Source organism: Corythoichthys intestinalis, chromosome 8, assembly GCF_030265065.1.
Source record: "Corythoichthys intestinalis isolate RoL2023-P3 chromosome 8, ASM3026506v1, whole genome shotgun sequence".
NCBI classification, from domain to species: domain Eukaryota; kingdom Metazoa; phylum Chordata; class Actinopteri; order Syngnathiformes; family Syngnathidae; genus Corythoichthys; species Corythoichthys intestinalis.
The window spans coordinates 30419189-30445079 of NC_080402.1; the positions used below are offsets into that span (position 1 = coordinate 30419189).

Below are 25891 nucleotides of genomic sequence, written 5' to 3' on the forward strand. Positions count from 1 at the left end.
TTAGAATTTTTTGAGCACCGGACACATGTAAATGCAGGGATCGGAAAAACATACCTTCCATAACACCAGCGACAACATGGCTACATAAACCCGGTCTTTGTGGTGGCATGGGCTTGGTTCCACATATGCCTTCATGAACATGTTGTCCTCCCATTGCGTGATTATGGCAGATGAATGCGGTATTTCCAAATTGTCTTTTTTGAGGGATTTTGATGCGTGATGCCACTCCAGCTAAACTGTTGTTTTGAATGGAGAAAGTGTAAAACTAAAGTCGTGAACAGAAATGCGGAAGTACAGTGCATCACAAAAGTGAGTACACCCCTCGCATTTCTGCAGATATTTAGCTATATGTTTTTATGGGACAACACTGACAAAATAACACTTTGACACAATGAAAAGTAGTCTGTGTGCAGCTTATATAATAGAGTTAATTTATTTTCCCCTCAAAATAACTCAAAATACAGCCATTAATATCTAAACCCCTGGCAACTAAAGTGAGTACACCCCGCAAGCCCGCAAACAGTTTGCCGAAGACATGTCAACAAAGCACATGGATTACTGGAACCATGTCCGATGGTCTGATGAGACGGGCGGGGTTTCTTGTGCACCGTCTTCAGAAGAGGCTTCCTCATGGAGTGACAGCCATGCACACCAATTTGATGTAGAGTGCGGCGTACGGTCTGAGCACTAACAGGCTGCCCTCCCACCTCTTCAATTTCTGCAGCAATGCACTCCTGAACAAGTCACATGACATTTTGAAAGGAAAATGACAAGCAGTAGCCTACTCAATTTGGACATTTAGGGATGTACGTAATTTCTAAGGGGTGTACTCACTTTTGTTGCCAGGGGTTTAAATATTAATGGCAATATTTTGAGTTATTTTGAGGGGAAAAGAAATTAACTCTATTATATAAGCTCCACACAAACTAATTTTCATTGTGTCAAAGTGTCATTTTGTTAGTGTTGTCCCATGAAAAGATACAGTATACTTAAATATCTGCAGACATGCTTTTGTGATACACTGTACCTTGGAAACTTGTCTATAGTGTATTCTTATGGGAAAATCCTGCTCGACATACGACCATTTCTACTCACAAACAAGGTCTTGGTCCGAATTAACTTCGTATGTAGAGGTACCACTGTATGTGACTTGCTTTTTTTTTCTTTTTTTTTTTAATGATATCTATTTCTTGTTTTAATTGTTTTTGTTTTAACCTTTTTTTGATGATTTAATGTGAATCATGTTATTTGTATTTTGGATTTTTATGCGATGTAAAGTACTTTGAATTTTGTTGAATTGTGCTATACAAACAACTTTGCCTTGCCTTTCCTTGCCTTGCCTTCCCTTAAACACCTCAATTCAATGTGTTTTTTCCAGATGAGCAACAAGCGCTCCAATAGCTTCCGGAGGGCAATCCTCCAGGGGGGCAGGCACTTAAAAGGCAGCAGTCTCAGGGATGAGGTCGGTCTCGGTCTTTCTCAGCGCTTGGTCCGACATGTCGCATATGAGACATTGCCGCGCGAAGTGGATCGCAAGTGGTACTTTGACAGCTACAACTATTGGCCCCCACCATGGCTGATCCTGACCATAACCATTCTTGAGGTAAGTAATCCTGGTAGAAATGAGGGGAGTTGGGGGATGGACTAAAATATCAACTTCTCTATACAGCAGTCTTTTAAAATTTAAAACCACTCACAATGGCGTACCGCTAGCAACACGTCACTTCCGTTCATTAATATTCATGACATTAGCTACTGTTGCTAGGTAGTGACAAGTCACCGTTTGTCCCTAATAGGAAATGAATGGAAATCGTGTACGAAGGAGATGTTTACAGCGCTAAACCTACCAATTCCCTCCGAGAATGATGTGCCTGGTGCCAAATTGACTGGCAAAGATGTGGAAGAACAGAAAAATGTTCAGTTAAGAGATGGCTTTAGTGTCGAAGGCTGAAAAAGACGAAAAAAACGAGCCGACCTAAGCATAGCTTTAGCTTTTTTATCGACGCGACTGACAATGACATTCTCCTGTTTCAACAAGCTATCCTTTACCATCAGCCCTGTCTTTCTTATATATCCTCTGGTTGTCCTACGTCTCTTACCGTTCTTGGGGGTAATTTAGTTAGCTTTGTGTAGCGATCGCAAATGCTACTGTCACGTATTAATGTTTCTGCCATTAATGTATTAATGTTTCAGCCATTAATGTATTAATGTTTCTGCCATTAATGTCTAATCTTCTTGCATGTGTAATATTTCAGCTAGTAATGTTTCATCAGCTAGTAATGTTTCATCATATTGTTTCACACTCATATATCACAAGACCCTTTATTATGTCGCTCCATACTCATGCATCACAAAGTCCTTTATTATGTCATAAAGAATAACAGAAAACTATAAAAGCCTCGAGCAGACAACATCCAGTGTCAGATCGTCAGCGTTCCAGCATACGCTAGCATGTCAACTATCCATTACAACTTGACCTGATTGTTTTCTTTGCCTGTCAACATCAATAAAGTCCTGTGTCAGCGATACGCAACTGGGTCCTCCGTCTCGTACGACAGCTACTCAGTGACAGCCAACGAACACTTTTAAAAATGGACAACGTGTGCATTTATTTCTTTGTTTTATATATGACAACAAGCCTCAAAGCAAGTTGTCAAAGTCATTGTCGTTGTCAAAGTCAAGCCGCTAATCCATATTACACAATAATTGTTAATTCACGTGCAGTGGCGCCTCCAGAAATTTTTCATAGGGGTGGCCAGACAGAAACGGTAATAGTGGCAGTCAGATACCATTGTTGTAATTTTCAGGTCATTCATTGTCAGACAGAAGCAGTACAGCACAACGTTACGCTAAAAAAATAAGTTAAAAATATATAAATGGGTTACCTCTTTGTCCTCTGAAAGACCATGCCAATCCAACATAATGTTATGTGTTATGTTATGAAACTTGAATGGATTCGCCGAGCTGGTGTTAAAGTCCGCGCAAGTTGATTCAGTCTTCACATTTTTTCCTCCCGAGTTTTTGGTTTCAGGAAACGTATGAAGAAAACATCCTTCATGTGTCGTAATGTCTAGAGTCGTTTCTACAAGTTCCAAAAAAGCAATGCATGATCGGCATGTTTTTGAAAGATTACCGGAGAAAAGTAGCACTTTTTACGTTGGGTCTATGCGAGGGCGGGTCTATAATGTCCCACTTAGGCTTTACTTCCGTTTTACGATGCGACGTCACGGTCTAAAAATAGCCTGCGTGCGGTACACCAATATTCGTAGATAATGAGATAGTGTACGTTTACATTTGAGCAAAAATATGCATGCTCCTGTGCTGCTTTTGTTTACACTGGATAGTTTTAGGTTGCAGTACTACTTGATGCATTTGTCATTTGTGGCAGGTTAGTTTAATGTCAATTCAAAAATAAAGCGTGTCGGAGGGACACACTGTCATAATAGCTGTATACTTTTTGCGTATCGATTTCGTAGATAAAACTGCCAATATCATGACAAATGTATTCCATATCTCACATCAGTACCTAGTATCCATTCTCAGCCTGACAATGTCTCTGCTCAGTCTGATTAATGTGAAGTAGGTGGGCTTAGATTGTGCAGATGCATCTCCATGACAACGAAATGGCTTCAATGGGGTTTTTAGCACTGTACGAAGTCACTGGGTCTCTTAGTATTGAGGTTGCACAGCTTGATGTTATTGACAGGCTCATCAGTCATAAGCTGAAATTTGAGTGAATTAATTATGTGCAGTGGAATCTCCAAAAGCGGAACTAAATCTGGCAATTTCAAGTTAACTACCTTTTTGTTGGAAAAATCTCAATCTTACGAAACATTAATTTCATAAAAACCTTTTCAGCTATGTTCGAGTTTTAAAAGATTAACGCTACCATTGTATTAGCTTTTCCTTTGGCGTTCTTATGGCACCACCACAAAAGAGTATAATTGAGCTGGTGTTCTGTATGATAACCATGAAATCAGGAATGAAATTGGCAGTGATATACCTAAAGAATGTGTATAGCTATAGACAATTCAATTAAGTCATCAATATCAATAATTCTATAAAGCCTCTGCTAATGTAAATAGCATGTAGCCAAATGCAGAATGGTTTAAATGAAGAGATTTTCACTGTCAGTTAGTCCAATTATGTGTCTGTTAGGAATCAAATCATATTTTTTTAAAATCACTTTTACTTTTCTTATTTTTTTATTTTACATTATTTTGATTGACAATCCAAATGTTCCAGTTTGAAGGCTCCACTAATGGATTTTGCATTTGTCTCTCTTATTCAACCCACCCAGTTGATGAAGACACTTTGCTTCTTGTCGATATTTCTCTGTTAAAAATAACCAACGTTTGTAATCAACTTACTATAGTTGCTATGATGCACAGTGTAAGGCTGTCTGTATTTGTGACCCTAGGTATTCGTTTTCTTTTATTATGGATGTCTTCTGGATCGCCTGGTGCTGCAGGTGTCCAGCCCATCATTCCTTAAAAGTCCTCTACCTTACCACCCCCAGCTCCGGGCCCAGGCCTGGAGGTACCTCAGCTACATTTTCATGCACACCGGGTGAGTGAACTACAACCACGATGAAAAACTTTGTTGAATCAAAAAAAATTAAAATGCTGTCCCAAGATGTCAAGGCATACTGAAGTTACCTCATGGCACGGAACAAATTGAGCCATTGTAGCAGAAAACAGGAGTCAATATGTTCAAAATTAACTGTATTAACTAAAATATTGCTATCATACTTACTTTCAGACGTACCGCAAAATTACTGGATGATTTGACCTGCAATCTACCTGGGTCATGGCTTTTAGACATACAATAGGGAAATGTACCGGTACTTTACCAGCTCGGCCGCGTTCCGACCAGAGCAGGGGTCGGTAACCCAAAATGTTGAAAGAGCCATATTCGGCCAAAATAACAAAAAACAAATATGTATGGAGCCGCAAAAAATGAAATGCCTTATAGAAGCATTACAATGAAGGCATCACATGTTGTATGTATCTATATTAGTCTAGTATCAAAATGACTAAGTTGGCTATAAATACATAATGAGCCTTCATGATTAAATATTTATTTTCCTTGCAGTGCATTCTATAGAGAATGACGCACCCCGTGACTACTTGTTGTACGATGCTGCCTCAAGTTAACTTCATGACAGTATTTATGAATTGTTTAATTGCTTTGATAAAATTAAAATAATGCAATAAAGAAATTCAAATTTGGATGTCATTTTTATTTTGAAGATTAAAAAACAACAACAACAAAATAGAATGTACATAACCTGCCCCTTATCTAGGCAACAAACATAGTGCAACAAAACGCAGCCTGTATTTATAAAAAAAAAAAACAGCACCCATTTGAAAAGGTAAAGTATATGATCGGAGTTCACGTACCTGCATAAAAGCGCAGGGTGTTCAATATCGATCACATCATACGACTCATCACATGTATGCTGCCGCTGAATTAATGTCCTTGATTTGCTGATTGGTGATGTTTTCTGTTTTGTTATTGAAGTCTGCAAATAGGTGTTCTGATATGTTGATGAATGACTCTTTCATTTACCAGTCACCATATGTGAACGTTTTTCCACGCTTTATTATCTCCCGGGTCGCAACAAAACTTGCAGCAGTAGTGGAGTTTGGAGATGCAATCCACTTTTTAAATCTATTTTTGCACTCCTCTAATTTCTCCAGAAGTAATGAAGTAATCCAATGCTAAATCTGAATAAATACATTGAGCACAAAAAAAACATACCAAAAAAAAAAAAAATTGAGGGGGGGTGCGCTACTTTGCGGTTTTTCACTTATCGCAGCGGGTTCTGGTCCCCATTAACCACGGAAAACAAGGGATCACTGTACACTGTGGTGATGGTGAGTCATCCAAAGTCTTTCCAAACAGCTATTCAAGTCATCTAGTGAAAATTTCTTTAAAAAAAAAAAAAAAAAAAAAAAAAAAAAATTTTTTTTAATATCGCAATATATGACAAACCCCAAAAAAATCGCAACAATAGTTTTTTCCAATATCGTTCAGGCCTAGTTTAAAAGACCAAAAATAGTCACTTGACCAACCAGTTGTTGGCAATCATGCATGAGTGGGTTGCTAAAGCACTATTCATCAGTAATCGGTTATATTATTGTATTATATTTATAGTAATAATAATAATAATAATTGTAACCTTTGAGTACCTCCCTATATGATACTGTTACGGTCCGCGAATCCGGAAAACAAGATAGGAACCAAGAGCAAACAACAATCTAGGGGAAGTTTTCAATGATTTATTAAATACAAGCAAAAGAAACATGCGATCGCGGAAGAGAGGGAATAACAAAACGGGTCCATGACAATAGGTCGACGGGGATCAATAATGCAAAACTAAGCAGTGGGCAGAGAGCCAATAAGACAACAAAAATACACTCAATACCTGCACAAGGTATAGGATCATGAAACAAAGGCGGCTAATGAACAAGCTAGAAAATACAAAGCGACTCGAAAGTACTAGGTGTCAAATGGCGACCAAAAAGTTAATATTTCGGCGTTTATATACTACTGTGGATTTGCTGGAATTAGCTGCCGGTGCGACGTCGGGAACGCCCCCAAAGCCCGCTCTGTAACAAAACAAAAATCTGTACAGCAACAGAATGTGACAGATAGATTTTGTGATATAAAGCTCACAATAACGATGATTTCACAATAAAGTGATACAACAAGTATCGATACATGGGTCAGGAAATCAGTCTACAATATCACCGTATTGGCCCCACTATAAGACGGTGTTTTTTGCATTGAAATAAGACTGAAAAAGTGGGGGTCGTCTTATATTCGCGGTCTAGACATTATACCCATTCACGATGCTAGATGGCGCCAGATTTCGTTGAAGCGATGTTCTGTCATGACAGATCTCAGCTACTCTCAAGTTTGACCGTTTGCATTTTATATTTTATTGCAATGTTTTTCCTTATTCAGATTTGTTTCAAGACTACAGTTACAGTTAGACTTCACTTTGATGGTTAATGCAGTTATTGCAATTTTGTTTGTTTTTATCACAATAGATTGGTTTATTTATTGATTGGTTTGAATGCTCATGTTTGAGTGCCATTGACGCAAATAGACGTCCAGTATATTTTGACCGGTCTGGCACCATCAATTGCTCCTGTTGAGTTAGCGCAGACACTATTCTAGTGGAAATATTTGGTCTAGAGGAAATTTTGCTAGTAAAATGTTGGTTTCTTTTTCTTAAACAGTGACATCTTTTTTAAATGACATCGATTCTTGGCGAGAACATATCGATAACCTATTGGGATGTAAAGTATTGCAATACAGTATATCACCATATCAATATGTTATCACACCTTTAATCAGTAAAATGGTAAAAATAAGTGGAACTTGCGAATTGCGATCCTAATATTTCACGCTTGGGACTACAGTTCTCCGAGTAAATGTGTAAATGTAATAATACGAGACCAGCACCAATTATATGGGTTTGCAGATAAAATGGCCATCCATAATAAAACCCGACCTCCAATGTGGCGCCACGATAAAGATGGTTTTGACACCTTCATGTTTGTTTGAACTGGCCTCTTCCACATGATCAATACATCCCATTGTCAAACTCCCTGATCATTCAACAATCTAGCTGCTTGTCGTCGTGCAAGAGGCAGTGGTTTGTCATGCCTTGAGTAGATTACTAGCACACTTAGTGCAAATTGTTTGCGTGCTTGTTTGCTGGTAGTGTATGCTCATTCGTCCTGCTCTTTGTTGTGAGCTCAGAGTAGTCAGAACACGCTGCTTTTAATCCCTATGTCGGCCATATTTACCACTGCTTCCCCATGTGAGTTGGTCATTTATCTGTCAACAAACAAAACAGAGCTGGTACTTTAATACAGATGGTGAATGCGAACAAATGAGGGCCAGAAGGAGAAAGGCTGGATTATTATGGCAGCTGTGCTTTTTTGGACACAGCTGAGTGTGCCTCTGCTGCTAAGTGAGGTTTGGGAAGAAGGACATAGCAGCCATGAAGGACACAGGAAATGTGTCGCCTGCCTTGTTGTTTATATACACGTTGTTTTCTGTGAAAATGGATTAATGGTGCTGCCAAGCCTACTTTACAGTTTATTTTCATGTACATTTAAAGCAACACTCAGACAGCTCATTCCATAACTGCACTTGCAGAGTAATTGCATGTAAATAACACCTTTGGGGAGAGATAACATGGAAGTAAAGAGCAATACAAAACACCTTGTAACACCATGTTACAGAGAAAAATAATACATTTTTGTTCCTGGCTTGTAATCTTTTTTTTTTTTTTGTGTGTGTGTGTTGCTTAGGTACAAACTAAATTAAAAAGTGCCACTAAAAAGGTAAAAGTTTGGTTAGAGGCTCTATACAAAATTTATATTAAATGTAATTTCTTTGTGTTTCATGTCAAACTAAGTCTATAAAATAAGGATGAAAATGTACACATATTGTTTGTGTTGCTTGGGTACAAACTAAATTAAAAAGTGCCACAAAAAAGGTAAAAGTTTGATTAGAGGCTCGATACAAAATTTATGTTAAATGTAACTTCTCCGTGTTTCATGTCAAACTAAGTCTACAAATTAAGGAGGAAAATGTACACATATATAAAAGCATTAAAAGTACAACGGTAAAGAAAAGTGGATTTCAAAGTCGTGACCACAAACCTAAACTTTTTGGCAAACAAAATTCTTTTTATATGCATAATGCGACAAAACAAACTAGGAAATACCCTTCAGAACCTGGGAACAAAATATGCGTTACATGAGCCCCTTTCACACAAACCAAAATTCTGTGAAACTTACTGGATTTAAACGGGTAGCACTTATGTGTGAAAGCAATTTCCTGGGTGGACTGACACGGAGATTACACGGAAATTTCATGGGTCACGTCTTAGTATAATGTCCGGGACTTTCCCAGGATGCGATGTGCATGAAAGCAGGCGTTAAATTCCCGGGTCACAGCACAACGGCTGATGACGTAAATATCATGGCGGGCCGATTGTCACTTCCTCTTTCTTCGCTGTACGATGAAAAGCGGTAAACAAAAATAGCAATTATGAACATAGCCAGCTGGAAGTAGCTAAATTAAACTGAAAACATACAGAAATGAAATTGCTACGGGATCGTAGAGCCAAAGAAGAGAGTCCATCGTCCATGTTTGGAAATGTGTGGTTTATTTTGTTGGCAATGTTAGGGTCCGCTACTGCGGAAACACGGTTGTACTTCAATCAGAAAACAACAGAGGGATGCGTTCAAGGGTTTATGAAATGCAAACAAAAATACTCGTGATCACGGAAAAGGGGGAATAACACAACGGGTCCGTGACAGTAGTTCGACAGGGATCAATAATATTAACCTAAGAGGTAGGCACAGAGCCGATAAGACAACAAAACAAATACACTGAAATACCAGCACAACGTAGGGGATTTCGAAACAAGGGCGGCAGAGGCGTTGAATGGCGCCCAGCATGTTAATATCTCGACACCCTTCTCTTGGATTGCCTGAGCTTAAATACAGTTTTGATGAGCTTGAATTGGCTGCAGTTACGGCGTCGGGAACACTCCCTCTAAAACAAATCGTGATTTGATTGACCAACATTGTGACAGCCGATGCTGACCAAAAATGACATAATCTTATAAAATCGCGCCAGCCGCCCTCCCCGCACAGAGAGCGCCAGAGGGCAACACGAGACAAGTCTGTGAAAGTGTCCAGCCCGCGTCATTCTCGGGACATCTCTTCATGCGTGAAAGCAATGACGCGAGTGAATCCCGCATCACCTTACATGGGAATTTCCCTGGATATGTGAATGAAAAGGGCTAATTAAGTAATATTAAATGTTGCATACCATTTAGTCAGCCTGGGCTGTGTGTCTTCCACATTAACATAAATAGTCATCTCCACATTGCATTTAGGGGGGTTTCATGAATCATGAAAAAACACATTTATTATTGTAATATTCTTCCAATTACAGTAGTTGAGATACGAATTTACTGTAATTTGGTCTGCGGATACGCTCATAACTCAAATCAGTCATATATCAAATTATTACTCCCTTTTGAAATGATTGGAAATTTCACAAATGTGTTCTAACATCCAAATAAAAACTCAACATTTTGAGATGTACATTGTGAAAAATAAAACTTACCATTAGTCATGCTAAATGAGATTTGTATATTATATATTTATTTACTCATTTACTCAATTTGAAGTCCAATTTGCAAAAATGTTGAGTTGAAACTATAGTGGTACCTCGACGTACGATCTTTTCGACACCCGACATAAAATTTGATTCGCCGTTTGTTTCTACATCCGACGAAATGCTCGAAATATGACGATGTATGACAGCGCCGCAGTTTCTTTGTTTTTGCCGCAAGATGGATACACAGCGGATTTTCTTGTGGGAGAAATCAACATGCGTCCCAAAAGGGTTAGAGAAGGTGGTGAAAAGGTGATGCTTACCATTGTAATAAAGATGGAAATGATTAAAAAAATATGAGCCTGTCTCGACAATAAGGCTGTAGAATGTCTACGATCTCGACAGTCCTCCTCTGATCGCCGTTCGACAGTCTTTATAAATCAAGGCATAGACTTCATAATACTTGACAGGACACGGGGAACGGGGCCGATCCGTAGGGGCCTATTTTCACAAACGACAAATTCAAATATTTTCAAAACCAAAGCTGCTACCGACCTAAAATCAAAGCAGGCACCTACCTTAGCCATATATGAGTCTCCATGAGCAGCGGCATCAAAAAAGTCGTTCCCTTATGAAATCCTGATTAATTATTTTTTATATAAGTATAACAAAACCTAAAATGGCTATAAAATTCTCAGATTTTACACTAGATGCACAAAAATCCCCAAATACAGAGATAATCACCTATATTTTCGGGATCAGTAGCAATATTTAACATATCATGTAAGTTTTAGCCCCAAAATAGCAACTTAATTTTTTTTTTTAATTTACTGCAAGTTTTCAACAGCTAATAAATCACTCAATTTAACATCAGAAACCTAATACCTGAGGAAAACATGAAGGATCAATTATAAATAATATGTAAATAGATTATTAATAAATTCTAAATTCAATCACAATTTATTATAGAATAGAATAGCCCTTTATTATCATTACACCTTTATACTATATATCGAATCGTAGCCTCTGAATCGTAATTGTAATCGAATGGTTAGGTGCCCAAAGATTCCCACCTCTAGTAAATATGGCAAATGTGCTGCTCGTCTTTAAGTTCACAACAAAGAGCTTTTTACGTTGAAATTCTTGTGAAGAGATGCTTAAATCACTGAATTATTTATAGATATGGACGTAAAACAGTCTCTATTCTTGGTTAAAAGCAAAAGAAACCGGGCAGGTAGAATTTATTTCACGTAAATACAGCGAATGTGCGGCTCGTCTTTAAGTTCACTGTGGCGCCGCCTTACCACAAGTCCACGACAAAAAGCTTTTTACGTTGAAATTCTTGTGAATAAATGCTTCAATCCCTGAATTCTTTAAAGATATGGACGTCAAACTGTCTCGATTCTTGGTTAAAAGCAAAAGAAACCATGCAGGTAGAATTTATTTTACGTAAATATGGCGAATGTGTGGCTCGTCTTTAAGTTCACTGTGGCGCCGCCTTACCACAAGTCCACCACAAAGAGCTTTTTACGTTGAAATTCTTGTGAATAAACGCTTAAATCCCTGAATTCTTTATAAAAATGCACGAAAAAAAAGTCCCGATTCTTGGTGAAAAGCAAAAGAAACAGTGCAGGTAGAATTTATTTTACGTAAATATGGCGAATGTGCGGCCCGTCTTTAAGTTCACTGTGGCGCCGCCTTACCACAACTCCACAACAAAGAGCTTTTTACGTTGAAATTCTTGTGAATAAATGCTTAAATCCCTGAATTCTTTATAATTATGGACGTAAAACAGTCTTGATTCTTGGTTAAAAGCAAAAAAAAAAAAAAGGGCAGTTTGAATTTACGTAAATATGTCGAAGAATGATACTAGTCTGTGAGCTCTTTGTTATGATAAGGGGGCTGCCACAATGGCTTCTTCCGTTGAAAACTCTTGTGAATAAACGCTTAAATAACTGAATTCTTTATAAATATGGACGTAAAACAGTCTCGAGTTTTGGTTAAAAGCAAAAATCGGGCAGTTGGCAGTTATTTTACGTAAATATTGCGAGGTATGTAGCGGTTAATTTCTCCAATTGACTTTGGGGCGCAGAGAATGAGAAAAGTTAGCAGTCAAATATCTTGATGTCTATGGTCAAGGTTATAATTACTATTGTGGTAATATCGCCAAAGATATCGCCAGCTTTGTCAGGTTTGTAATCATTTATTCCATCAATTTGTGCAACACAACACGCCTACTGTCCGATGCAGTTGACGCCAACAACAAAACATTAAAAGAGAAAATAAAATCTCTACCGCACTCTCTGTCTGTGACGTCAGCTAAGCGGTGCATTCAGGTTCACCACATAAAAAACGTCCGCCACATTAGAACCTGATTCGTTACATTATTACAGGCATTATTATTATGATAATATTAATCCGATTTTTATTTATAATTACAGTGGTACCTCTACATACGATCACTTCGACACACGATCTTTTCGACATCCGACGTAAAATTTGAGCCGCCATTTGTTTCTACATCCGACGAGTTGCTCGAAATACGACGACATGACAGCACTGCAAACGAACGCACGGTGGATTTTCTTGTGTGAGAAATCAACACAGTTTTCAAAAAAAGTTGATACAGTTGGAGAAACAAGGAAAAAAGTGATGCTTACCTTTGAAATGAAGATGCAAGTTATAGAAAAATATGAGCTTGGTGTGCGCGTCCCTGAACTGGCTCAACAATACAGCTCCATGGTCCTCTTCCGACCACCGTTCGCCACTATTTATAAGTTAAGGTGACAATTATTATTGTGGTAACATTGCCAAGGAAATCGCCAGCTTCGTCACGTTTTTATCATTTATTTAAGAACTTATCCAACACAAAACGCCCATTGTCTTAAGCAGTTGACTGCTCTCAAGAAAACGAAAGTATTATCTCTACCGCACCGACCTATCTCACCGTGACGTCAGCTTCGCGGTGCGTTCAGGGACAGTAAAAAGTGTCCGCCATATTAGAATCCAATTCGTTACATTATTTACAGGAATAATTATTAATTATTCTTCTTATTATTATATTATTCTGACTTATTTATTTATAACTTATTTGTTTTTCTATGTTTAATTGCCATTTGTAACAGTGCCAGCAGTATTTATTAAGAATTTAGTGTATGTTTTTAGGCTTTGGAACGAATTAATGGAATTATAATGTATTCCTATGGGAAAATCCTGCTCGACATACGACCATTTCGACTTACAAACAAGGTCCTGGAACGAATTAAATTCGTATGTAGAGGTACCACTGTAATTTGTTTTGCTATGTGTAATTGCCATTTGTAACAGTACCAACAGTATTTATTAAGGATTTAGTGTAGGTTTTGGGCTGTGGAACAAATTAATGGAATTATGATGCATTCTGATGGGAAAATTCTGTGCGGCATACGACCATTTCAACTTACAAACAAGGTCCTGGAACGAATTAACTTTGTGTGTAGAGGTACCACTGTACTTAACTAATGCCTATTTTACTTAAGAGGAACCAATAATTTGCTTTTTGTTTATATTTCCTGCAAAACGTAGAAATTCAACTGAAATCAGTTGACTTGAAAATTCCAGTTCTGCCAACTTTTTTTTTTTTTTTTTTACAATGTATGTTTTTAGGGTGAAAACTATATTTATTGTTTCTTTCTAACGTAATGTAATGATGTAATAATATGTGTAATGTGTATGTTAGGATTGAACACCTGAGCCTGAACATGGCCATGCAGCTCCTGGTGGGAGTGCCCCTTGAGATGGTCCACGGTGCGGCGAGGATTGGACTGGTCTACGCGTGTGGTGTGCTGGCAGGTAGGTCATCAAGCACTAAATAATAACCATATTTATGACAGTTTCTGAAAAAAAAAGGTCTCCTTTTCGAGTGAAATTACTTGCCCCCGTCTGTTTCATTTTCAGCAACCTATCATGTTCCAAGCATGTTTGCGTGTGTGTGTGGGTGTGCGTGTGTAGGGGTTTGTGTGTATGTGTGTGATAGGGTTTCTTCTAGACAGATGGCCTTGTGTTGCTCCATGTCTTCCAGTTGTGGGGGGGGATCTTTAGGGAGTTGGACGGTGTCCCTCATATACCTCCCCCCCATGTGCATTAAAACAGTGCACCAAGAATCATGGCAAACACAATTCAAACAAATACAACCCACAAAGAATCCACTCAATAATTGATTCAATAATAGCAAACCCAGAATTGAGCTATTGTTACCACATCCTTCCTGCTTCATTATCTTTCAACAACCACAAGCTATAGTGGTCTGTGTAGTAACGGAAGCAAACTAAATTGCCGAATATGAATGCCACATTCAGACTTTGATTAATATTCATGCAAAGTGTCTCTGTCTGGGAATATCCTCCACTGTGTGGTTGCTGGTGTGTAAGTGCCGGGGTCATTGACAAACCCCATGTGGATAACAGCTGAAGTGGCCCGTGCGGAATTAAGCCCAGAGTGAAATGAGGAGGAAACGCAGAATAAATCAGGCACACATAAGTCAGCTGTTTTAATTAGATATCGACCACCAGTGGAGAGAAGGGGGTGGCTGTCAGGTTTTTGGTTTGTTGTGTCTGCCTGCAGGTCATATTTCCTCTCCGACATAAAACGTGATCAAATAAACATCACTCTAAATGTGCCATCACATTTTTATGATCCACAGACATTAACTGTTCAATCATCCCACTTTTATCTCAATTATTGGTAGCTGAATGTATTATCCAGCTATAAAATACAATGGAACAACTTTGTTCATGAGTATTAATGTGTACAATAACGAAGCTAGTGTTTATTATTTATTACCATCCATTCTCTATGGCATTTCTCCTCATTATGGCCACAGTTGAGATGGAGCCAATCAAAGCAACAAAAAAAAAAAAATGAGTGAGATGCTTGGGGGGTAGCACACTGGACTGATCGGCAGTTGGTTACCTGCCAACGACAAAAACCTATTTACAATCTTATATACGGCGGAAAACACAGACAAGACTGACCCTCTATAAAATAAACTGCTGTATTTTAAGCCAAAAGAACTGTTGTGTTTGATAGAACAATATGTCTATATGCTGCTATAGCAGATTCACGGCCCATTAAGCCCCCAAAGTAATTTTAATTTGTCCCTTTTACCCTGGAAACCCCCGTTTACAGACGTCGCGCAACCGCTTTTGTTTCAACCCAGCCATAAAAAGAAGGTAAGTAATTATATTTATTATTCAAAATGTCTGTCATTTTTAGCATAGAATCATTATTCGGTGTCCAATATTTCATTTAAGAAAAACAACTTTAAAAAATTATTCACTCGCATACTTTAAACTTTTAAACAAATTACGTCAGAATGAAAAAATTGGTGTCTGTAAAAAAGTCACGGATATCTGCCTCATAACTATTTGAATTTGAATTTATTGTCATTGTCATCATCATCATCATCATCGTCATCAACATTAAAATCAATGTCAGAAGAAAGGAGAGAGAAAAAAGAAAGAAGGAAATCATCGCGTATGTTTGTTTATCCAAAGAAGATGAGAATAGACATGACAAAGGAGACGGAAAAAAAGCAGAAGCTTATCGGGACCCGTCCCCCTATCGCTTAGTTGTATTTTTTTTTTGTTACTTTCTCATTTTCCCCAATACGTTGGATGATAAATAATTGATCCAAACAAAGAAAAAAAAAAAAAAAAAACGTTTAAAAGGGTAAATATATGAAAAAGAACATCTCGACCACTCCTTGATGTCTGCGATTTCTGCGCCGCGACCCTTGTTATATTACCATGCTTCACCCATAAAAGTCCCAAAAAATCCAGCTGTGGCCATTCACAGCTGTGTCTTGACACTCAGTGATAGATGCTACATGGAATTTTTGGATCGAAACAAAGTAAGTACGCGATAATAATTCTTTAAAGTTATGGCGTCTGTAATTCTGCTTTCGCGTGCTCTCACCTCCAGATAAAGTTTTGCTGTTTAAAAAACTTTTTTTTTTTTCTAAAAAAAAATGCCCTCCTCTTCAAAATTTTTCTTCCTCCAGAAAATTGAGATTTTAAGCTTTCCCATGATGTATCACACATGCATATCAGACAATTTTGAAATTTGGCCAAATTGGGGGTCTCAGAGCGGAACTTCAAGTCACCTGAGTGTTTTCCGTCATATACAATTTTTAGTCTTTGAGTCTAAACTTAAGGCCCACTGGACACTGAGCGACATGGTTGATATTGACTTAACAAACTTCACAATCGCACACCTGGCAATCAGTGTTGTCACGGATTACTTTAAAAGGTAATTTAATTACTGATAACACCTAAAAAAAAGTAATCTAGTTACTTTACTGATTACTTTATAGTCAAAGTAACTAAGGTACTTTAAAAGTAACTTATCAGTTACTATTTTTTTTTACCAGTTTTTCTCCTTTTGCTGCCTCAACATAAAAATGACAACAGAAAAATGTCATCGCATGTAATTGAATTTTTCACATAAGGCTTAATCTTTGGGTTAGCGGGGGTTTAATTAGTCGATGGAGTTGATTTCAACCACCATTGACTCGCGGTAGCTTAGCCACTCCGGAGTCCTGAAACTAACAAATGACTGCCAAACTGCACGGAAGATGTAAAAATAAACTCCAACGACTAATTAAACCCTCGCTAACTCCAAGATTAAGCCTAATGTCAAAACCCCTTTGAAATAAAAACCTAGCCATTAGAATGTTGTCTATAAAAGTTGTAAAGGAATAAAACAAACAACAAAAATTAATGAAATGAACAAGAATCCTACAGCGTGTTTCATAATGGGCCGAATAATTTTTCGAACAGATCATGTGACTAGCACCTTAGAGAGTATCCTTTGCTTTGCTTAGCCAAAACTAAACCTGAGGAGGCAAGATGGATATGTAGAATTTCTTTAAACCTAAGCTTTGAAACGCTACCAACAAACAACTGAGCTTGAACAGTTGATTGAACATGGACAGTGTCAAGATGTGTATATACTCTACAGTATTGGCCAAAAGTTCGGAGACACCTCAAATGTGGATACTTTGAAGAATGTAGAATATAAACCTATTCTCAGTTATTTCACTTTTTTTCTTGCCATTTCACATGTTCGTTCATAGTTTTGATGTCTTCAGTGAGAATTTACAATAGTAGTGACAATATATAAAACGCAAAAATGGTTTCCAAACTTTTGACTTTTATTTCAGAGTCATCAACATGTTATGCCCCCTGTCCCACAAAAGTAAAACTATATATATATTATATATACTATAAAATGTACATAAAGGCTGGTTACAAACTGTAGAAGTGCTGGCTGTCTTGTTACCTGTAGACTTTGTTTCGAGATTTGTCGCGTTGTGCTATAATTCCAAGCGCTTCCTTGTTGAATTGGATGTTGAGTTTTTAGCGGTCGACAGTCTTTTTGAGCCAGCGCGAAGTTTGCGACGCACGGAGATATTTCTGTCATCTTTACTGGACAGAAATGTGAAGTAATGGCTGTAATTCCAGTGAACAAATGCAGCCGTTTGTGTTATATTCCCTGCCTTTCACTGTTAGCATTCTGACGAGGCAGCGAGTTAATTTTGTTGACTGCCGTGGCAGACAGCGCTCAAACCGCATGGTAATACACGTGACCCGTTTTTTATTTCCAATGAAAAAACATGAGATGTGATGTCACTCCCAAACTTGTCACTCCCAATATTTTCTATTCAAATGCTCCTCATACATGACTACATTATTCTTCATTCTACATACCCTAATTTTCGCACTATAACCCCGGTAACACACCAGAAATGTCAACGTCGCGTCATCGATCCCGCCGCGATAACGCGATGAAACACGGCCGTTAAAGTCAATCAGCCAGTGCACACCAGTCGCAGTGCGGCCGCGTGTTGGACGCGTCCCAGAAGTGCTCAACGCGTCGCACGCGAAAAGAACAGCAGAGTTTGTTATTTGACGCGAGACGCGCCCCCCCCTGCGTCAATACCACTAGGTAGGATCGGGCAGGCCGGAAGTCACTCGTGTAAAAATACGGTGGATCCGGTCGATATTCAAAATAATATACGCAATCGTAACTTATTTTTCGAGTCCATCAGATCTCTTGATGCTGTGTGGGTAGATCTGGTCACAGTTTACTTGTTGTTGGTTTACTGCTCTCTTCCCTGCTATAATAATAACCAACACGGCAGGAGAGTATCAACTCTGCTTTTAATCTCGGCGCATCAGTACCCCCGTTTTCAATACAAAATCCTCCTACAAAACTAGTGGGAACTAATATTCACATAGGAACTAAAATTATAAAACATAAAATATAGAATATAAATGAATACTACATCACATTTGTTTAACATAAATACCATACTTTTCGCACTATAAGGCGCATCTGACTTTAAGCCGCCACCCACAAAATTTGGCACGAAACGGCATTTGTTCATAGATAAGCCGCACTGGACTATAAGCCGCACCTGTCCTCAGTGTATTATGGGATATTTACACCAAAAGATATTAACCGGTAATACTTCATTTGACAGCAAAATCAAACAACTTTCATAAGACCAAATGAACCCCCATGAAGCTTTGAAGCACTTGGTTGCAAAGCTTCATTGCTTCAAGAAGCTTCATTTGGTCATCACTGCTCCCTTGGGCGAGACAGTCAGCCTCTGCTACCGCCTGCGGTCAACACTGTTGTTGTCCAACATTCCTCCTAGCATGCATTGCAGCGCGACAGATGCAAATAATAATCAAAATTCATGTTCTGTGCTAATTATTTCTTCAGTTACTGTTCCAGTTGTTTCATTATTGCTAGTTATGGTATTTGGTAACACTATATTTGACAGTGGCACCATAAGACTGTCATTAGACAATGATAATTATGATATGACACTGTCATGAGCATTTATGAATGCTTATAACAGATGTCATTTAGTGTTATCCGGCAAATTATCTCACTTTTGAATGTAAAAATTCAAGCTTGACATAAATGGAGTTAGTGACATCATTTGCCAGATGACACTTAAGCATTCAGTAATGCCCATGACAGTGTCATGTCATAATTATGATGGTCTTATGACAGTCTTATTACACCGCTGTCAAATAAAGTGTTCCATTTTAACCGAAATAAATCAACAAATAAGCCGCACTGGACTATAAGCCGCAGGATTCAAAATGAAGGAAAAAAGTAGCGGCTTATAGTCCGACAATTACGGTACATAAAATAAATAATAGCCCATATAAATAAAATAAATTGAAATGAGCTAAAACACCTGTAATTAATTAATACGGATCATACACAAATCCTGCTACACAATTAAATTTATTAATTTCTGCGTGGTGCTTTAACTTCAGAAAAACATCAATAAAGCTTAGAAAAATGTTCATTAGGAAAAAAAATGATTGAGGCATTTAATTTGTAAAATACATGTTAAAATCTTTGTCGTTGGGCTTGCTTTTCGCTTTAGCACGACTTCTTTTTTCTTCTTTCTTTCAAAAAGAAAGCTGGCCAATACGTGGGGTCTGAAAGGCAAATGGTTGTTGTTTTATTATCTTTAAATACCCGCTATTGTCGCGCGATCTTGCAATCCTCGCGTGAACCAATCGAGCCACTCCACTGACGCGCTGCTTGTGAAACGCATCCTATGGAAATTGACGCCGAGTGTCACTGGTGTGTTATTGCGGCGGAATCGTTGCCGCGATGTTGACGTTTCTGGTGTGTTACCGGGGTAAGGCGCACCTGACTATAAGCCGCCACCCACCAAATTTGGCACGAAAAGGGCAATTGTTCAGAGATAAGCCGCAGCTGTCCTCACTGTATTATGGGATATTTACACCAATTTTACAAGATTTTAAACGGTAACACTTCGACTGACAGCGGCATCATACAACCAAATGAACCACCATGAAGCTATGAACCAATTGGCTACAAAGCTTCCTTACTTCAAGAAGCTTCATTTGGCCATCGCTGCTCCCTTGGGATAGACAGTCAACCTCTGCTGCCACCTGCTGTCAACACTGTTGTTGTCCAACATGCCTCCTAGCATGCATTGCACCGATACAGATGCAAATAACAATCAAAATTCATGTTCTGTGCTAATTATTTTTTCAGTTACTTTTCGAGTTGTTTCATTAATTGCTAGTTTTGCTATTTGGTAACACTTTATTTGACAGTGGCGCCATAAGGCTGTCATTAGATAAGATAATTATGACATTACACTGTCATGAGCATTATTGAATGCTTTTAACCGATGTCATTTAGTGTTATCTGGCAAATTATTTCACTTTTGAATGGATGTAAAAGATCCAAGATTGACATAAATGGAGTTAGTGACACAATTTGCCAGATGACACTTAATGACGTAAGCATTCAGCATTCATGATAGTGTTATGACAGTCTTATGACGCCGCTGTCAAATACAGTGCTACCTATTAACCCATATAAATCAATAGATAAGCCGCACTGGACTATATAAACTGCAGGATTCAAAATGACGGAAAAAAGTAGCGGCTTATTGTTCGAAATTTACGGTACATTATGAGGCAACAACAAAATAGTAATGCACAGGCACTAAGGAAACTAACTTTAATCAGATTACTGGCTTGGAAAAATGAACGCGTTAGATTGCTCGTTGCTAAAAGAAAGTAATCAGATTGCAGTAATGCGTTCTGAAAACACTGCTTGCAATTGACCCTTGTACTCACGGCCAGGTCTTCCCTTTTAAAGCCTCTCACGCACAGGTAGGCCCGAGTAGATTGTACAACATGAGGATGTCGACCTCAAGTGGACACAAATAAAACCTGCATCCAAAATGAATAGTTTTGTTTAGTAAAACAGCCATTTTATACTCTGTAGCTAACCTGAACAGTAGAATTTCAACAGCACAAAATATAAAATAAATAAATATACATAATTTTATTTGATGTGTTTTTGAATTTTTGACTATTTTTCAAATTCCATTTTTAAAATTTTTATCTTTATTTTCATCTGGGTATTACTACGAACCTTTGTCATACTTTCAGTTGTTTTTTATTGTATATACTGTATATATATTTTTTAACTTATTTTTGGAATTGTCCCTTTTTTAGTAAACAATACAAATTCAGATATAAGGTAGCATGATGAGCAGAAGGGAGCTCAGCTGGCACTTATGCGGGGGGTCAGCATAGAGATCATAGGCCAGGTCATGAGTCATCGTGCAGTCAATGTGCAACACACACTGATGCCCCTTTTTGGGACGCAGTGAACTCAAATCTTGGCAACGTGGGGTGAGAACCACAGACATTAACAAGGACACGCATCACAGACTTGCTTTGCATGTACACAATTGTATTTTGTCAAGATTGGCTTCAGAAAAATATTTGTGTATGTGATGTTTAAAGTGTGGTTTAAACGCCCCCCAAAACAACAGGCATGGCCATATTTCAAGTGATGAGAACGTAAGAGGGAATGTCGTCTTCTAAATTTAGACCAACCTTGAACTCAGGAAAAGTAAGGAATAATGGCAGTACTGCCTCATTTTTCCACAGTAAGCTAACAAAGTGAATATTTTCTTGGTGGTTGGTTATGTTGTGACTTCATGTAATATTTTTGGGTTCAATCAATAAACTGTAGTTGAAACCTGAAAACATGAATAAAAGCTAACTTTGTTGTTGTTATATACTGGAAATTAATCTCAATAATGCCTTGAGATATGAGGGGACCTGACTTGTGATTTTTGCAGGATAAGAAATGTAACTTGACTACATTTTAGTAAAATTTGGTAGTTTTCGTCTAGCAATGCATACACATTGATTCTCAGCGCCCGATTTAAAAAAAAATTTATCTTGGCACTGATTAATTGCATCACAGTGGTATGAAAAAGTATCTGATCCTTTTGGAATTTCTCACATTTCTGCATAAAATCACCATCAAATGTGATCTGATCTTTGTCAAAATGATACAGAAGTAAAAACAGTGTCCGCTTTTACTAAAACCACCCAAACATTTATATGTTTTCATATTTTAAGGGGGATAGAATGCAAACAGTGACAGTTGGGGGGAAAATAAGTAAGTGAACCCTCTGTCTAAGGAGATTTAAAGAGCAAGTGAAACCTATTTTTAACCAAGCAATTCAAGTCAGGTGTGTGCACAATCACTGATGAGTGGTTTAAAGCTGCCCTGCCCACTATAAAACACACACCTGGTAAGAATTGTCTTAATGAGAAGCATTCTCTAATGTGCATCATGGCTCAGTCAAAAGAGCTGTCTGAAGACCTGCGATCAAGGATTGTTGATTTTTATAAAGCTGGGAAAGGACACAAAACCATCTCTAAAGGTCTGGATGTTCATCAATCGACCGTCAGAGAAGGTATCTACAAATGGAGAGAGTTTGGCACTGTTGCTTCTCTCCTAAAGAGTGGCCACCAAAGATGACACCAAGAGTTAGGAGCAGAATACTCAGAGAGGTAGAAAAAGAACCCTAGAGTGTCTGCTAAAGACTTATAGAAATCACTAGCACAATCCAATATCTCTGTGCACACATCAACTATATGTAAAACTATGGCCAAGAATGGTGTTCATGGGAGGACTCCACGGAGGAAGCCACTGCTGTCTAAAAAAAACATTGTTGCTCCTTTAATGTTCACTAAATGCCACTGTAATTAATTGCGAACTTGTTGCCTGTTGGCCAGTAGAGGGCATGTGTGTTCTTCAGCTGTGTTTATCACGTCTCTGGGCTGATGAGACTCTTTGGGACAGAGCTGGGCAGTGGTACATTTGAACTTATAAAGGCAACAGCAAACGTTGAGATACAGTTTCAGTTAAGCCCTACTGTACACCACCATTCAAATGTTTGGGGACGGTCACACCTGACAATTTTGTATATTCCAACAACAACCACATTTATTGATCAAATGATGAATAGAAAATATAGTCAAGACATTGACAAGGTTACAAATATTTTTTTTCCACGTCTCCTATATATGCATATGTATATCGGTTGTCTGCAGGGTCTCTGGCGGTGTCGGTCACTGACATGACGGCTCCCGTGGTTGGCTCGTCTGGTGGGGTGTACGCCTTGGTCTCTGCGCACCTGGCCAATGTAGTGATGGTAATGTGTGTGTTGCGTGATGTTGATTATGACATCATTCACAGTATTTTTCATCAAAGAAGCCTCTTTTGGGGGCCAGCAGCAGGTGCATGTCTATCTGCACATACCACACATTCCATTACATATTTCAATGTGAAAAGACTTGAAATTGTTTCATCTTACAGCATGTCCATCTTTTTTCTCTCTTTTGTATAGAATTGGTCTGGCATGAAGTGTCAATTTAAATTATTCCGGATGGCCATGGCTCTGGTGTGCAGTAAGTGTGACCATATTTATTCTATTGCGTCAACAGAAACTGCCAGTTCAATAGTCTCACATTACATGGTAATATACTGCCTAGCTACCTTGTCACAATTACAGATCAGTTGTAGTGTGTGGCTGAACTAAAAGTTATGCATATACTGTATAGGGTGCTTTCTTTAATAAACCTTGTTATTGAGAATGTGCATTGTGGTACATAGCAACAGTGATTGACATCAGTGATTAGCGTTTAGACTTTATCAAGATCAAATATTTTAAGTCCCAAACTGAGCTTTACATTATCCTTGACACACAATATTGACACCAGCTGTGTATGTTTACGATGAAACACTTTAAAATAACAAAATAATCAATACAGGTATTCTTTTTAAATAATATTGTGCCAATGTACACTTAGATTTGTAGCAGGTCATTAAAATGGCCTGAAAATGTTTCACTTTAGCAGTTTTTTAAAAATTAGATGTTCTGAATTAGGAGTGGGAACCTCTTGGTACCCAACGATACGATTTACGATACAAAGCTCACGATAACGATGATCTGACAATATAGCAATGCAACGATTTTCGATACATTGGTCAGGAAATCATTCTAGGATATTCTACAAAAAACTAACAAACAGAAAAACAAGCTTTTGCTGTGAATTGGAATGAGTTTATCACTAGTAGACGTCCAATCTCATCTGCTGCGACCCTCCCACTTCAAACGGATTGAACGTCTATGGCCTTCAGTGGCAGCCAATGCCAGGCAATGAGCAATTTTGGGCCATTTAAAGTCATTTACCCTTTGATTTTCTTTTACTTCTTGTTGATTTTGGGGTATTTTGTGGGTCACTTGCTTTTTATTTTGCGTTACAGAACAGGAAGTGACCTTGGAATCACCCAAATGAATAGGCAGTGACTCAAATTCAACAGGAAATGACCTGTAAATGCCCTAAAATGAGAAGCAAGTGACCTGTAAATGCCCCGAAAATCGGACCGAATAACTTTGAATGCTCTGGTTTTGAATGAACAAATGTTCCCAGTCTAAATGGATTGGGCGTCGAGCACCTTCAATGGCAGCCTTTAAAAAAAAATTTTTTAAATTTTTTTTTTTATTGACACCTTTTTAAAACGATATCTCGATTCTTGACAGGAGCATATCGATAACCTTTTGGGATACAAAGTACCACGATATATTACCATTTCGATATTTTGTCATATATTCCTGACATGTAGTGTGAGGGTTTTCTCTGTTTACTCCGGTTTGCTCCCATATTCCAAAAAACATGCATGGTAGGCTGATTCTCCATAAGTGTGATTGTGAAAGGTTCCTGCGGCCCTCATCAGGATAAGCAATATGGAAAAATAAATGAATGTTAAAATATTTGTAACCATTATTTAAATAACCAAAAGATGTGTTTCTGTCTTTTCTGCACACACACATACACAGTGAGTGTGGAATTTGGCCGGGCAGTGTGGCTCCGCTTCTACCCGCCTGCCTTTCCTCCTTGTCCCAACCCCAGCTTTGTAGCTCACCTTGGAGGGGTGATGGTGGGACTCACGCTGGGCGTAGTGGTCCTGCAGAACTACGAGCAGCGGCTGCAGGAGCAATCTCTCTTTTGGATCTTCTTCTGCGTCTACACCTTGTTTGTGCTTTGCGCTGTCTTTTGGAACATTTTCGCCTACAGTTTGCTTGATGTGCGGTTGCCACCACCACCGTGACAACTGGACCCCCTTCTTCCTGTCAGTCAAGTGTACGAAGCTGTGTGATCTGTGCTAGTGGTTGAGATGATGTACATCCAACAGCGAGTGTGAGAGTGCTTCGATTCAAACATCGCTTTTTTAAAATTTCATCCATTTGCTGCATTTTATAAAGAAGCCTTACAATTCTTTCCCATCACATCATGTCACTATGCCAATAATCATCATTACTTTACAGAGCACTATAAAAAAATGCGAAGGCTCAATGCCATGTCTCCACAAATTTGTATTTTTATTCCGTAGTGACGTGTGAAAACAACCATAGAGTGGAGCAAATAAGTATTTAGTCAACCACTAATTGTGCAAGTTCTCTCAGTTGAAAATATTAGAGAGGCCTGTAATTGTCAACATGGGTAAACCTCAACCATGAGAGACAGAATGTGGAAAAAACCCCAGAAAATCACATTGTTTGATTTTTAAAGAGTTTATTTGCAAATCATGGTGGAAAATAAGTATTTGGTCATTACCAAAAGTTCATCTCAATACTTTGTTATGTACCTTTGTTGGCAATAACGAAGGCCAAACGTTTTCTGTAACTCTTCACGAGCTTTTCACACACTGTTGCTGGTATTTTGGCCCATTCCTCCATGCACATCTCCTCTAGAGCAGTAATGGTTTGGGGCTGTCGTTGGGCAACACGGACTTTCAACTCCTTCCA

At 38.3% G+C, this 25891-nt stretch overlaps 1 protein-coding gene across 5 annotated transcripts in view; it reads left to right on the forward strand.

The window, feature by feature from the left end:
• rhbdl3 (rhomboid, veinlet-like 3 (Drosophila)) overlaps window positions 1-25590 on the forward strand; it is a 110099-nt gene extending 84509 nt beyond the window's left edge. For 3 of the 5 annotated variants that reach the window (XM_057842837.1, XM_057842836.1, XM_057842840.1), the window contains 6 exons: window positions 1379-1603; window positions 4421-4569; window positions 13877-13989; window positions 23133-23233; window positions 23429-23489; window positions 24923-25590. In XM_057842837.1, coding sequence (XP_057698820.1) covers window positions 1379-1603; window positions 4421-4569; window positions 13877-13989; window positions 23133-23233; window positions 23429-23489; window positions 24923-25194 — 921 coding nt within the window. In that variant the 3' untranslated portion in view covers window positions 25195-25590. Of the gene's footprint in view, window positions 1-917; window positions 1134-1378; window positions 1604-4420; window positions 4570-13876; window positions 13990-23132; window positions 23319-23428; window positions 23490-24922 lie in introns of those variants that run through there. The other 2 variants (XM_057842839.1, XM_057842838.1) reach the window with 2 other exon arrangements.
• Window positions 25591-25891: the final 301 nt, after the last annotated feature.